We start from the raw sequence: 12,799 nt of genomic DNA on the forward strand, positions 1-12,799 counted from the left end.
CATCTTAGATCTTTTACTCAGTGGTCACTTACTGTGTCTTTGTTTTTATTTTAGAAAGCCAAAAGAAGAGACTATAATTACTCTGAATAATACAGACCAATATTCAGTTGCTTGCATTTTGTAGCTCTGTGTGACAGTAAAGATACATTTATATTTGTTCCTTATTTTAATTCTTCATTTGGGCAACAAGGAATTGCTATATTGTTAGTTTTCTGTGTAATGCAATACGCATAGGGGATCTTTAACCTATCTAAGACCAGACTGGCAATAGATTGAGAATCCAGATGACTGGAATCTATGAGACTTATTCAATATATTGTTTTGATGGTTAATAGTAGGTTTTGATTTAAGTTAAATAAGATAGAATGTTCAATTTGAAACTATCAGCATATTTGTATTTTATATGTAACCACATATTCTAATATTAAGAGAAGGTGAGATGAGCATGACATTTTAGCCACAGGACTTGGGAATACCAAAATCTTTCCCTAGAAAAATACCTCTCACAATTTTCTGGAAAGAGATAAATGAAGATGACAATGACCAGTTAAACAAAATAACACTTTATTAAAAATTAAGTCTTTGCTGCTCCAAAAGCCACTGACAAAGTCTGGTAAATTGTGCTGAAATTCAATAGAACTCATATCTAAAGAATATGCAAGAGCCACCATCATCCTGGTGAGCTGACATTAGAAAGAGTCACTCCTATAGAACAAAAGCTGTATCTGCCAGCTCCGGAAGACATGGAGACAAAAAAGCAGAAAAGAATTTTTGCTCCATTTGCCTAGCAGTGAGTCAGCCTAGACCACTTGCTGTAGACTTTCCAAGATTAAGGCAAGGTCTCCTGCGTGCAGGAACGTGGAAGAAAAAAGAATGTGTGTGTGTGTGTGTGTGTGTGTGTGTGTGTGTGTGTGTGTGTCTGTGAGAGAGAGAGAGAGAGAGAGAGAGAGAGAGAGAGAGAGAGAGGGAGAGACAGAGAGAGACAGAGACAGAAACAGAGACACACAGAGAGAGAGAGAGACAGAGGCAGAGGCAGAGATAGAGAGAAAGCTGATACTCTTACCACTTTTCACGTGTGGAGGAAGGAAACCTGGGAAAAGCAAAATCAAAGCCCTCTTGAAAACTCCACCTGTGGAAAACTCAGCATGTCAACAATCAGTGGCCAAGCAGTGAAGCAGTTCAGCTCTAGCTTCTTGGATGGAAGAAGGAGAGGAAGGACAGAACTGCTGACTATTGAGCTGATTTGGTCATGAGAAGGAGGAAAAAAGAAGACCAGAGCAACCCTAAGGCTAACCTGTGTCCCATAGATAAGTTCATGATTCCATGAGAGGTTTGGTTTTCACGAAATATTTTTTTAGCCATGTAACTTATGTTTTTAGACTCATGATATGTATTTTTAAAAAGTTGTCCAGCTCCAGAAATATAATTTCAAGAAGTTATACACTCAAATTTCACTCATCTACTCAATACTCATTGAGAAAAACACTGATTTTTTGAGGAGTATAAAGAACTAAGATGAATCTGCCCTTGAAAAAACTTGCATTGTAGTAGTCACTGCCAAAAATAACTAGCATATAAAGTGTGAAGTAAAAATTGCCATAAAATATATATAGCTCAACGACAATGAGAGTTTATAGGAAAATGAAGATTGTTTTAAGCAACAAATTTCACTAGGATTTGAGTAAAGTACAATAATCAGTTTTGAAATGACCATTTAGAAATTATAAACAGAACACATACAATACTTATTTTGAAGAGAAAAAAAAAGCAGATAAGTAAATATACACCTGAATGATTCAAATATTAATACATCTGCTCCAAAGCTCTAAAACTAATTAGATATTTGGTTTCATGATTGCAATTAGCCTTTAAAAAAGTAGGCATTTATTAACATAGTTTAGTATTATAATGACAATTAGTGATAATTCTATTCTGGAAAGAAATAATAATTAAAAGTAGTTGGCCTCTAAAGAAATTAAAAAGCAAGCTTGCTAACTTAATTTTTAAAATTTGCTATGGGGAATTTATTGTAGTAATCTTCCACTTCAGATGTATAAAGAACTTGAAGAAAATAAAATTCTTTTTTCTTGCTTTGGTTATTTCTCATTAGCTTTCCCCTACCCTTCCACCACCTCTTCACCCCACAGACTCCTACTTTACCCATTTGCATTTTCATTGGAATATAAGAGAAAATATCTGGGTATTTTCAAAAACCTGGAAGCTGATAAAAAAAATCCCTATACGATGGAATTAATTATAATCACTTGAGAGATGTGAATAATTAGTCGAAAGTTGCAGAAGGTAGATACCAGCTCAATATTAGGAAGAACTCCCTGAAGATTAGGAAGAATTAAAAGTAGTTTCCTTAGATCTATTTCTAATACCTCACTTTATTCAAAGGACAATTGGAAAGTCCTTTATTGGATATTGCAGAGCTAATTGATGCAAGAATTCATTGGAGCTGGTGAGGAGCTAGGCTTGTTGATTTATAAGTTTTCTTCATGAACGGAAAGGCTTTCTGTCACAGAAATTATTTTCTAACAAAGGAGTTGTTCACATTATGTTGCTCTTTCAGAAAATTGTATCCCCTACACAGCTTATTCCCTGAAACTGTTTTGAACTGAGCCATCCGGATAATCCTGCACCTGGTACACATGGGCCATTCAGGAGAAAAATGAACTTGGGACATAAAATTAGATACGAGATGCTAAGTTACACATGCACATTCCTTTTATACCTATTACCTCCTGTGTATTGGAGAGTAGTTAAATACTTCAGAAGGGTGGATGTAACTATAAGTTTTAGGATGAGAGCTTGGTGTAGTTCAGTCGAGTTAAATAGAGTTGGTCAGAAGCCAGCCATCTTTGGCACCTATGCACAAAATTTCCACAAATACAGCTTGATTGCGGATTTATAAAAAAATTCCTGCATTCTCCAGCACTGTACATCTTCTGGTGTGCTAAAACCATGGAGAGAGTGGCTTAGACCTCTGTGCATTATAGACGGTGCAAGAAAGTACTACAAAGGTCAAGTGAGCAGACATACTAGAAACTACAGCAATGCCATTATTGGATATGTCATTATGGGTCACCACTGATGACTGGTAGAATGACCACCATTACCGTGAGTAGACAAACTCAACTTTGGGGTTTGATGTTAGTTAGTTCACAGGTCTCCTAATCAGTTCTCCTATGGCATAGACAGGTATCACCAACTTCGGCTACACTGCTCATACAGCCTTGCAGAACATCAGATTGCAACATCAACACATATCTTCGAAGCAGCGTGATAGACATCTTAAGACCCTTACCAGTGAGCCTAGCCTTCCTCATAGCCAAGTAACTCAGCACTTGTTATCCTCTATGTATAAAACCCATGATTTTCTTGTCAGTTAGAATGTTTTGCCTGCAAGAAACAGATAACCCAACATAAAGTAGCTTAAACAATCAAATAATTTGTTGGCTATAATAACTGTCAAATTTCCTATGCCCTTATAACTTGTTTCTATTTCCAACACTGTTGCCCTAATTAAAGTTTTTAATATATTTCACCTAAGCTTTCTTTTAAACTTTTATTTTAGATTCAGGGAGTACATGTATAAGTTAGTTACCTGGGTATATTGCATGACGCTGAGGTTTGAATGATTCTGTCACCCAGGTACCGAGTGTAGTACCCAATAGCTAGTTTTTGAGTCCTTTTCCCCTTCTCTTCCTCCAACCCATAGTAGTCCCCAGTGTCTGTTGATGACAACTTTATGTCTATGAGACCCAATGTTTATCTCCAACTTATAAATAAGACATGTGGTATTCATTTTACCTAAACTTTTGAAGTTGTATCCCACCTGGTAATTCTGCCACTCATTAATGATTTCCTATAATAGACATTTATTCATTCATTCAACATTTTGAGTGCCTGTTATCCTATTTCAGGGGAAAAACACATCATTGAATGAGTTATGTTGCAGTCCCTAAATTTAAGGAGCTGTGTTAGCAGGGAGAGGGTAGGCTATGGTGCAACATCAAATGATAACAAAGGTTTACCTCTAAATATCCATCTTTTATAGAATGGCTGTGGCTCTGCTCCGCGCCAGGTTTACCTCAGGACCTAGCTGGAGAAACAGGCCTTGATCTGGAAATTTGCCCACTGGTATGACACAATGAAGGAAAGTGTGACAAAGCATAAACTATTTCTCAAAATTTTCTGCCTGAAAGTGAACTATAACGCATTCATTTATATTTTACCAGTAAAGCAAGTCTCTTGACATATCTAACTTCAGTAGTGAAGGAATCATACCCCTCTTCCAAGGAAGGCATGTGAATATTGGTGAATAGTGCAATCAACCATGTGACATTAAAATTTAGAACAGAGCTCAGTAAACTACAGCCTGCCACATCATTTTGTAAATAAAGTTTTATTGAGACACAGATACGTCCATACATTTACATATCATCAATGGCTGCTTTTGCACTACATGGCAGGGTTGAATAGTTGACACAGGCCATATGGGCCAGAAAGCCTGAATATTTACCATCTGGTCCTTTTCAGAAAACATTTTCCTACTTTGATTTAGAAAAGCAAAAAGATATACATATAAAATAAATTGCAATATTTAATCATGCATTTCCTGTATTTATTAGCTTTTAGCGACAGTGATGATTACTTTCTTTCTATACAGACTGCATTAGGATACAACACATATTTTGGAAAAAATATTGGTTTCTGGTGATGAGCAATCTTCTTGTAGCTTCAAGATTCCATCCAGCATTTTTAAGTTTGGCAAACAGGAGAATACTCTAAAGCAAAAGTCAAAAAAAAAAAACAAAAAAACTATATTGAACAAAAGCATTTTATTTCACGTATTCTCTTTATATGTGAATGGATTTTGCCTATTGTTATAAGGAAGATGAATGGCAATCACTTCATTCTGTGTTGCTTATCTTTGCAGTGGAGCTAAAATGAAGTATTATTCAGTCAATTGAACTGATGACCCTGTCATAGCTTGCCCTTTCAGGGATCTAATATATCTTTCAGCAAGTGGTAAATATTGACCAGAGAAGTGGAACTGCCTACAGTCTGATTTTATAAGAGAATTTCATTCCAGTTTTTACAATCTTATAAGGAAAAAAAAATCAGTAAGTGGATTTAGCCAACTAACCATAAAAGAAAAAATAAGATCATGATATATGTGCTCATTATAAAGTTAAAAGTTTAGAAAGAGAGAGAAAGTAAAGCAAGCCCATGATATTCAGTGGTAGTTAAAGAAGAATTCTGGCTGGTAAATATCAAAGTGGGAGTGGGAAATAATATTGTGCTTTATTTTATCCTGAAAGAGAGAACTTTTAAAGCTCATATTTCAAATTTAGGGAGTCACTTCTATGTTCAGAAAGAGATCCTTCAGGTCAATCCAGTTAACAGTGGTCATATATATAGCAGTGTTAAAAAGCAGCATTTTCTTTAGAATGAAAAGCTTTTCTAGATCTGGGAATTCTGAGAGCTCAGGCTGGGGGAAATCTATGGCATTTGCATTTGCCTGCATGAAAGATACTGAAACCTCCTAGCAGATATGCTAAGTCAACTAATGAAGGTGCTGACCTCCTTGAAAGTTCCCATTGGCTGCATGATTTTCTTAACATTAATCACTTCTTATGCATCTCTTTTAATCCTCACAACAACTCTGTCAGATTGGTTTTTATCCCTCATTTTAAGTAACTTATTCAAAATCATAAAGCCTCTAGATGACAAAGCAAATATTAAAATCTAGTCAAAATTCAGACTAAGCTGGCAAGAATTTCTAGCCACTGATTTTTTTTTTAAGTCAAGCTATAATGAACTAATATCATGTTTGACTTCTGGAGAATGTTAGAGAAGTTTGCCTGTAGGTGTCCCAGGAATGTGGCCACCTTCTAACCTACTGGGACTTACACTATCAGCTCTATCATTAAGTCCTTTCTCTTTTGAATTGTGCTGTCTTCTTATTGGAGGATCTGAAACAAAGGAGGAGGGGAAAGCAGTCACAATTCTAAGTGATGATGATCAAGAAAAGCTTATGCTTCAAATAATTCTGAGCATGGTGTGTAAAAAGAGTCACCCGACACTCTGGCCCAAATCCTCCACACAGATACCCAGTGACAGAATGAATGCTGTTACCGTCTTCACGGTATGGATTTTTGGCTTGGTAACTGAACTCATACTTGAATGAACTTCTGACTTCAGCTCAGTTCCTTAGCAGGAGTGGATGCTTAAACCTTTTCCTCATACTTTAAAATGACCCCATCTTTCTGTTCAACACAATCCTGCCCTACCTAAGTCAATATAACCTGGCTTTGTATAACTTCAAAGTCAACTATATACACCTTGGACTTAATCCAATAGAGTTAATACTGTAAAAACAGAAGAACCTCATTATATTCCTCATTCCTTCATAACTCTACACCACATCATGAATTTTGTAGACAGAATTACAGTAAGACCTCAGGGCATATCAGATTTCAGACAATTCATTTTAATACTGTTATTGTAAGGCATTCTTTGAAGAGAGGCAAGTGGCTGAGCTGGGAACAAAATGCTTTATAAAACCCCACATATGAATTAACAAAACTGAAATACAATACTATTAAATTATTTTTATGACTAGGAATGTGCTTTCTTATGAATGATTGTTGAAATGTCCAGCTTAACCTCCTCTGATTATAGAAAATATAATTTTAAACCTCCAAATATTATTATGGTTAAATATTAGCTCAATATTGTAGCAACTGTGCTGCTACTTTTCACTGTTATGTGAAAGCAGTTTAAGAATTTATTATCACAGACATGAAATTTTGCTTCCTGACTACAGTCATAGGGGAGACAATCGCAGTAATGAGATTCATGTAACAACAGAGATTAGAATTTCTATTTTGACAAGTGTTCCTCGTACATCAGGCGGTGAAGTCTAACACCACATAGGCTTCTGGAATATAGTTGCTGTTCATGGGAAAAGAGCAGTGTGAGAAAACAAGATGGTGAAAACTATGTCTTTTACTGAAATGGAAGTAAACAAATGATTGTTATCATAGAATAGAAATCGACCCTGGAGATGATCTAACTCTTTGTTTGACAGATTCAACTGTGAGGGGAGATGACCTGCAGTCATATGGGTGCAAATACAAGTTGTAGAATTCAGTTGCTTCTTTTTATCCTTTTAATTCCCCTAAGTACACTAATTAGTGGTGCTGGGAATTAGCTGGAGATAAATAGGTGGGCATATTACTGGGTGCACACTTCAAGGTTTAGATTCCATTATTATCATTAGGAATGTTCCCAGTTGTGACAAAGTAATAAAAATGGTTTCTTCTTGGCAGGTTTTTGAGCTCTTTCAACCACTGGAGTAAACTGAATTCTTTGTATTCACTTAATGTTGCCCTTGGGGGCCGAAGAGTGAAAGTAAAACCAGAGAATTAACAATTTATAAAATTGTCACAGAGAACTTAATAAAATATACATATATATGTATAATTCTTTAAAAGACAAAGTATCTATTAAGCATGTGGGACAAAATGTGTGGAATTTGAAAGTCTAAAATTAAGCATCTTTGTATAGGTAAAGTCATTTCAGAAGGAGCCTAAAAATCTTACAGCAACTATTAATTAACCAAGAAAAAAGAGTGTATTAAGATAAAATTTTTAAAAGATAAAGAAAGGTTAGTTCAAAAGTCTTTAGATGAGATCAGAAGCATGAAGTGTTCAACGTAGAGTAGATTCTATAACTGTTTGCTGGGTAAATTCGAGCAGCAGAGAAACAATATTTTAAAATATAGTTAAAAATATAATATTCAATGAGGTGCAAAAGGTGACTTAGGGTGTTTGGGGCCTTACCGCTTCCTGTAATTTTGGTGGAACTCACAGGGGTTCCTCTTGAGAATAAGGGATTCCAGTGGAGTGCACCGTAAACTGGAGAGTCCAGTTAGAGTCTCAATGTGGTTTTTGGCCAAGAATAAATGCTGTATCTGAGGTATCCTTGGCAATTGTTTGAAAGATGTGAGATGGTTTTTGCTCATGTTTAAAATTCTGCAGCTGGATACAAAACATAAACATCTTGTTACTTGTCTCCTAAAGAGAATGGTTACTACCAAACCCAACACAGGACTAGCATGCCTCCTCTAGACAATAACTCCTCAATGGAGTAACAATGATGTTACTGACATGATGGTCACATGCAAACTGTGTGACAAATATGGTTTGCAAAAAGAGGAGAAATATTTATAGTAGAATATTAAGAGAAAATAAGCAAGATACATGAGACCATTAACTTGTGGAGCATAGGAATCTGCTTTCTTTTCTAATGAATATGCTTGGGACTTGACTTGGCCCATGGTGGATTCTTGATATATCCTGATGAAAAGGATGAATAGCTGCATATCATCCCAGCAATACAAAAGTAGACACACACAAAAATAATACCTTGTGAAGAATACTGTCTCTAAGTAGTGAGAACTTTTTAAATTTTCTGTAATTAAAAAAAAGTCTATACTGAGAAACCAGCATTTTAAATCAGATGAGGCATTTTTAATATAAAAGAAAACCAAAAATTTCTTAAAAAGTGGTGTGTTAGGCATTTAAACCTAATACATTTTCCTGATAGATATTGCTTCTCAATATTTTTGCCTTAAAACTATAACTGTACAAGACTGTGCAAATAGAGAAAATAATTCAAAATCTGTCACTGACACTGTATAAGTTAGGATTTAATATCATGAGGTAAATACAGGGTACATATTTATTTGTCTTGGGCCCCATAAAGACGCTTGGTAAATGGTCATTGCTAATGGGAAAGATGGTTCTGTAAAGAGAGGATTGCAATACACAGGGATTAGGGGAAAAAAATCCCTTTGAACCACTCAGATGTCATTGTAATTTTTTGTATCTATTACTTTTATTTTTCTTGTTTCTTTTCAGTCCCGCTCCATATGTATATTTTATATAGATCTCATCTGACCTTTGATAACTTTTGACTTCTGCTTATTTCCAGACTTCATATAGACTTCAGGAACACTTCAGTACTATGACAATTTCTCATTGAAAACCCAGTCCAAGAAGTTCTTGCCCCGCTGCCTCTCTCCCCATTCTCCTCTGCAATCTGCTATTTTCTTGTTCACCAGCCATGCTCTCACTTTTTGATGGGTATCCTTTTATCCTTTCAGTGTCTCAGATTCACCACATCATAGATTGCCCAGTCAATAGGAAATGTTAGGGGAGAGAAGCAGGGCAAAGCAAGTGGGTGGTGGCACAACTTTCTCTGGAGATAAGGAAAGGAGGCTTTGAATATACATGCATCCATGATTTTTTCTTCCCTAATAAGTTGATTTGGCAGTTGTAAAGTTTGATTTGCAATTGTATAATTTTATATTATAAATCTTACCTCTAAAGAAAAGAATAACCAAGAAATGCATCTAGAGAACATTGAAACTGGGTCAAGTCTTTTAATGATTGTGATTTTTCTTTTTTAAATAAAATAGTAAAAATTTGAAAAGCTTATTGATCTGGATCAAAGGAACTTCAAATATTACAGGTAAATAATCTTCTAGTTCAATGTTCCTAAAATATACTATGGGCACTTGTGACTAATAATATATTTTTGTTATGTGTTTAAATGTTATAATGTGTATTTAAATATGCATTATCAAAACATAAGTAATGCATCACTATTGTATCCCCAATACCTAGAAGTGAGTCTAGCCAAAAAAAGAAAGAAAGAAAAAAGAAATACTGAATAAATGAATATCAGTGATACTGATTTTTAAATTTATGGTAGTAATATAAAGTTTCTTTTGATAAATTTTATTTGGGTATTTTTATATTGGTTATTTAAAAAGAGCAGAAGTAAATTCAAATGCTATGTAAGTGTGTCTAAAGTTTCAAAGGGGCTTTGAAAATGACTGAAGGTGAGGAAATGCAGGCACATTGCATGTCCTGGCACTTCCTGTCTGCTGCCCCTTGTGTACAGCTGTAATGGCCTCGTTCTGTGACCTCTCAGCCAATGGTCAGAATTGTAGCTTAACCTGCTCTAGAAATTACCCTTCTTTTTTGTGGATGCTCAATTTCCTTCATCTAATTCATTCCTGAGGACCTCTGTTGGCTCTTCTCATTGCCGCCAAAGCTCACCCCACCTACCCATTCTGCCTGCTGAAGCAAATAGCAGCTCTCTGTAATAAGGATTCTCAAGCAATCCCTGAGCAGAAAGAGATTATTTTTAACAATATGAGTTTGGAATCCTTGAGAGACCAAAGAGTCTATAGACATATATATTTAGTTTTAGTTTATTTCTGTCCTTAATCTGATAACCAGCCTCCACTCCAATAACAGAATGTTACCCTGATGCCTACTATTCTTAACTACCTTCTAAAGTCTTTCCCCATAGGTGTTCAAAAAAATATGACTAAATATTACCATCTTACAACCATAATGTATATGTAATGTAATTGCATTTTCCAGTTTATAACACAAGGAAAATGGTAAACTTTTCTGCTCAAATAACTTTCCTAAAATTTAGTAATAAAATATTAATTTGAAAAAATAGATGTTTCCGTCTAAAGTAGGACATTTTGATACATAAATTTCTCTTTTTGCCTTGCCAAAGGTGCCACTGTAGTGCAAAGTGTCACCTTTAGACCTGACCACATAGGTCCAGTGTGGATGGAAAGTCTCATAGGTGCCAAAGCAGGAGACTAAGCCTCGGCCAGTTTCTGTTTAGGAAGAAGCAGCAAGAGTGATTAGATGTTAATCTTATTGAGCATTAAGCCTTGATTAAAGCCTTCTTGTACTTTAAGCATGATTATCTAGGAACTTCGAGTTGCTGTGGTCAGGGACTGATAGGGGACACTATGGAATGTGGCCACGAGGCAAGAGCATTAATACCTGTCCAACATGGACTGGCGGCCATCAGCAGGGACAACCTGTTGAATGTGAAACCAAGCCCTCTGTCACACCCGCATAAGGGTTGCTGGAGGGCATCTAAAATCTCTGCGGTAGCGCCAGTGCTTGGGGAAGCACCCGCTGCTCAGCTGACCTTGGAAGAGAACTTCCCTGTGCTTGGGAGAGTCGGAGAACGCTCCACTCCCCACGCTCTTGTGGGAGGACTGATACCTCTCAGCCCAACCCGCAGCTACCCTGGGGCTTGTCTCTATGTGGTGCTGTGCTGTATTGGTTACACCTGTGTCTGCTTTCACGCCCTGCTTCTGCACCTGTTCTTCTTTTGTAGATAGCAAGAAGGAGCATAATTCTTGAAGCCTTTGTTCTTACTTGACTGGTATAACATAAACTGCATTTCGCTGCCCGCTGCTTCGGCTACTTGCAAGCCCTGGGCCCCCGTTCCTTAGACACGTGATTTGCTTGACCCTCTCAATAGACTCACTCTACCTACCCTGCCCCCTGTTTTGTACCCATTAAAAGTCAGAGTGTCCAGGCACCGGGGCCACTACTAGTCTCCGTGTACTGGTGGTAATGGTCCCCTGGGCCCAACTCCTTTTCTCTTGATTTCGGCGCATCGTGTCTTTATTTCTACAGTCTCTCATCTCCGCACCTGCAGAGAATACCCTCTAGACTCAGCACGGCTGGACCCTGCAGTCCAGGTGCAGTATGTACAGCCAACGATCACATGCATCTAAATAGCAAAGACTTTAACCTTGTAACCGCACGTGCTACAGAGCAGATACCTTGGCAATCTTACGGCACTTAAGTCCACCAGTGAATTATCCACTAACCAGAGGGTTACAACTCGAATTAGTCTTCTAAGAATTCTGTTAAAATTTTCAACTTGGTAAGGATCCCGCAGATCCTGAAATAAAATGTTCAAGTTCTGAGGAAAAACCAATAAAAAGAAAAATATAAGGTTTTTTTTGTCAACTTTATTCATTTAAAATGTATTGTACATATTAATTATACCAGTAGTTTTTAAACCTTTTTTTTTTTTTTTGGTCCTCCAGAGTACTTATACATCCAAACACAATTATGTTGTAGCAATTCTCAAGACAGGGAGGGGGAATATCTTGATCAGCATTACTGAGCAGCATACAGGGTTTGGGAGGGTTCCCAGGGTGTATGGAGGAAGAACAGGATTCTCAAGCAGATTCTGAGATGTTCTGTGGGTGTAGAGTGGAAGAGATGAACTTCTGACTGCTTTACACGATCAGTAATCATTAGCCTCACTTGAAAATCTCAGAAATCACATTTATAAAACTTTCAGAGTAAGATAACATCATTTGAAAAAGGAAAACTGTGATTTTGTTTAAATTAACTAGAGACACGTACTTTAAAATGATTTGGTGTGCTTCAAAGATAGTGAATATTTTATTTTCACTTTTAACATCAGAAACTTTGGTATAAAACACATTGCTACCGCTCTCAGTGGTTGCATTGCTCTTGTAAAATGCATTCCTAAAAGTCAACTTAAATTTTTTCCCATATTATACCATCAATTTCTGTCAATAATTATTGAATAGAATGACAATCCTTTTTTTAAAAAATTTGAGTCAAACAATTGCTGTTTTTAAGGAAATACAGACATTATTTTTAGAAAGATTATGAAGGTCTTTATTTTAAAATAAAACTTGAAAAATGATAAAAGTTTTTGTGTATTACCTATACATTAAAATCATCTCCTCAGAAACTTTTTTTTTAATTTATCACTATTTCCCAACTAAGTTTTCTATGATGGGTTAGAGTTTATTTAGCCATTCTCTTAGAGTATGGTTATTGAAAGGACAATTAATTTTTCTATGAATTTATTGGCAAGGCTCCATTTACCTTAAAGTATACCCAAG

The 12,799-nt window shown here is 36.2% G+C and overlaps 1 protein-coding gene across 8 annotated transcripts in view; it reads right to left on the bottom strand.

The window, feature by feature from the left end:
• Positions 1 to 1,336: 1,336 nt before the first annotated feature.
• The window catches only part of LOC103788723 (uncharacterized), a 29,665-nt gene continuing 18,202 nt past the window's right edge, over positions 1,337 to 12,799 (bottom strand). For 2 of the 8 annotated variants that reach the window (XR_013528443.1, XR_013528441.1), the window contains 4 exons: positions 11,693 to 11,835; positions 7,857 to 8,054; positions 5,923 to 5,984; positions 4,396 to 4,793 (listed from right to left, as the gene is read on the bottom strand). Coding sequence is in view for 4 of the 8 variants with exons in the window: in XM_008983508.6 (XP_008981756.1) it covers positions 4,682 to 4,793; positions 7,857 to 8,054 (310 nt within the window). In the remaining 4 variants the exon portion in view is untranslated. Of the gene's footprint in view, positions 2,960 to 3,310; positions 3,406 to 4,395; positions 4,794 to 5,922; positions 5,985 to 7,856; positions 8,055 to 11,692; positions 11,836 to 11,886; positions 12,119 to 12,799 lie in introns of those variants that run through there. The other 6 variants (XR_614712.6, XR_013528442.1, XM_008983509.6 and 3 more) reach the window with 6 other exon arrangements.

This window comes from Callithrix jacchus, chromosome 17 (assembly GCF_049354715.1).
Source record: "Callithrix jacchus isolate 240 chromosome 17, calJac240_pri, whole genome shotgun sequence".
NCBI lineage: Eukaryota > Metazoa > Chordata > Mammalia > Primates > Cebidae > Callithrix > Callithrix jacchus.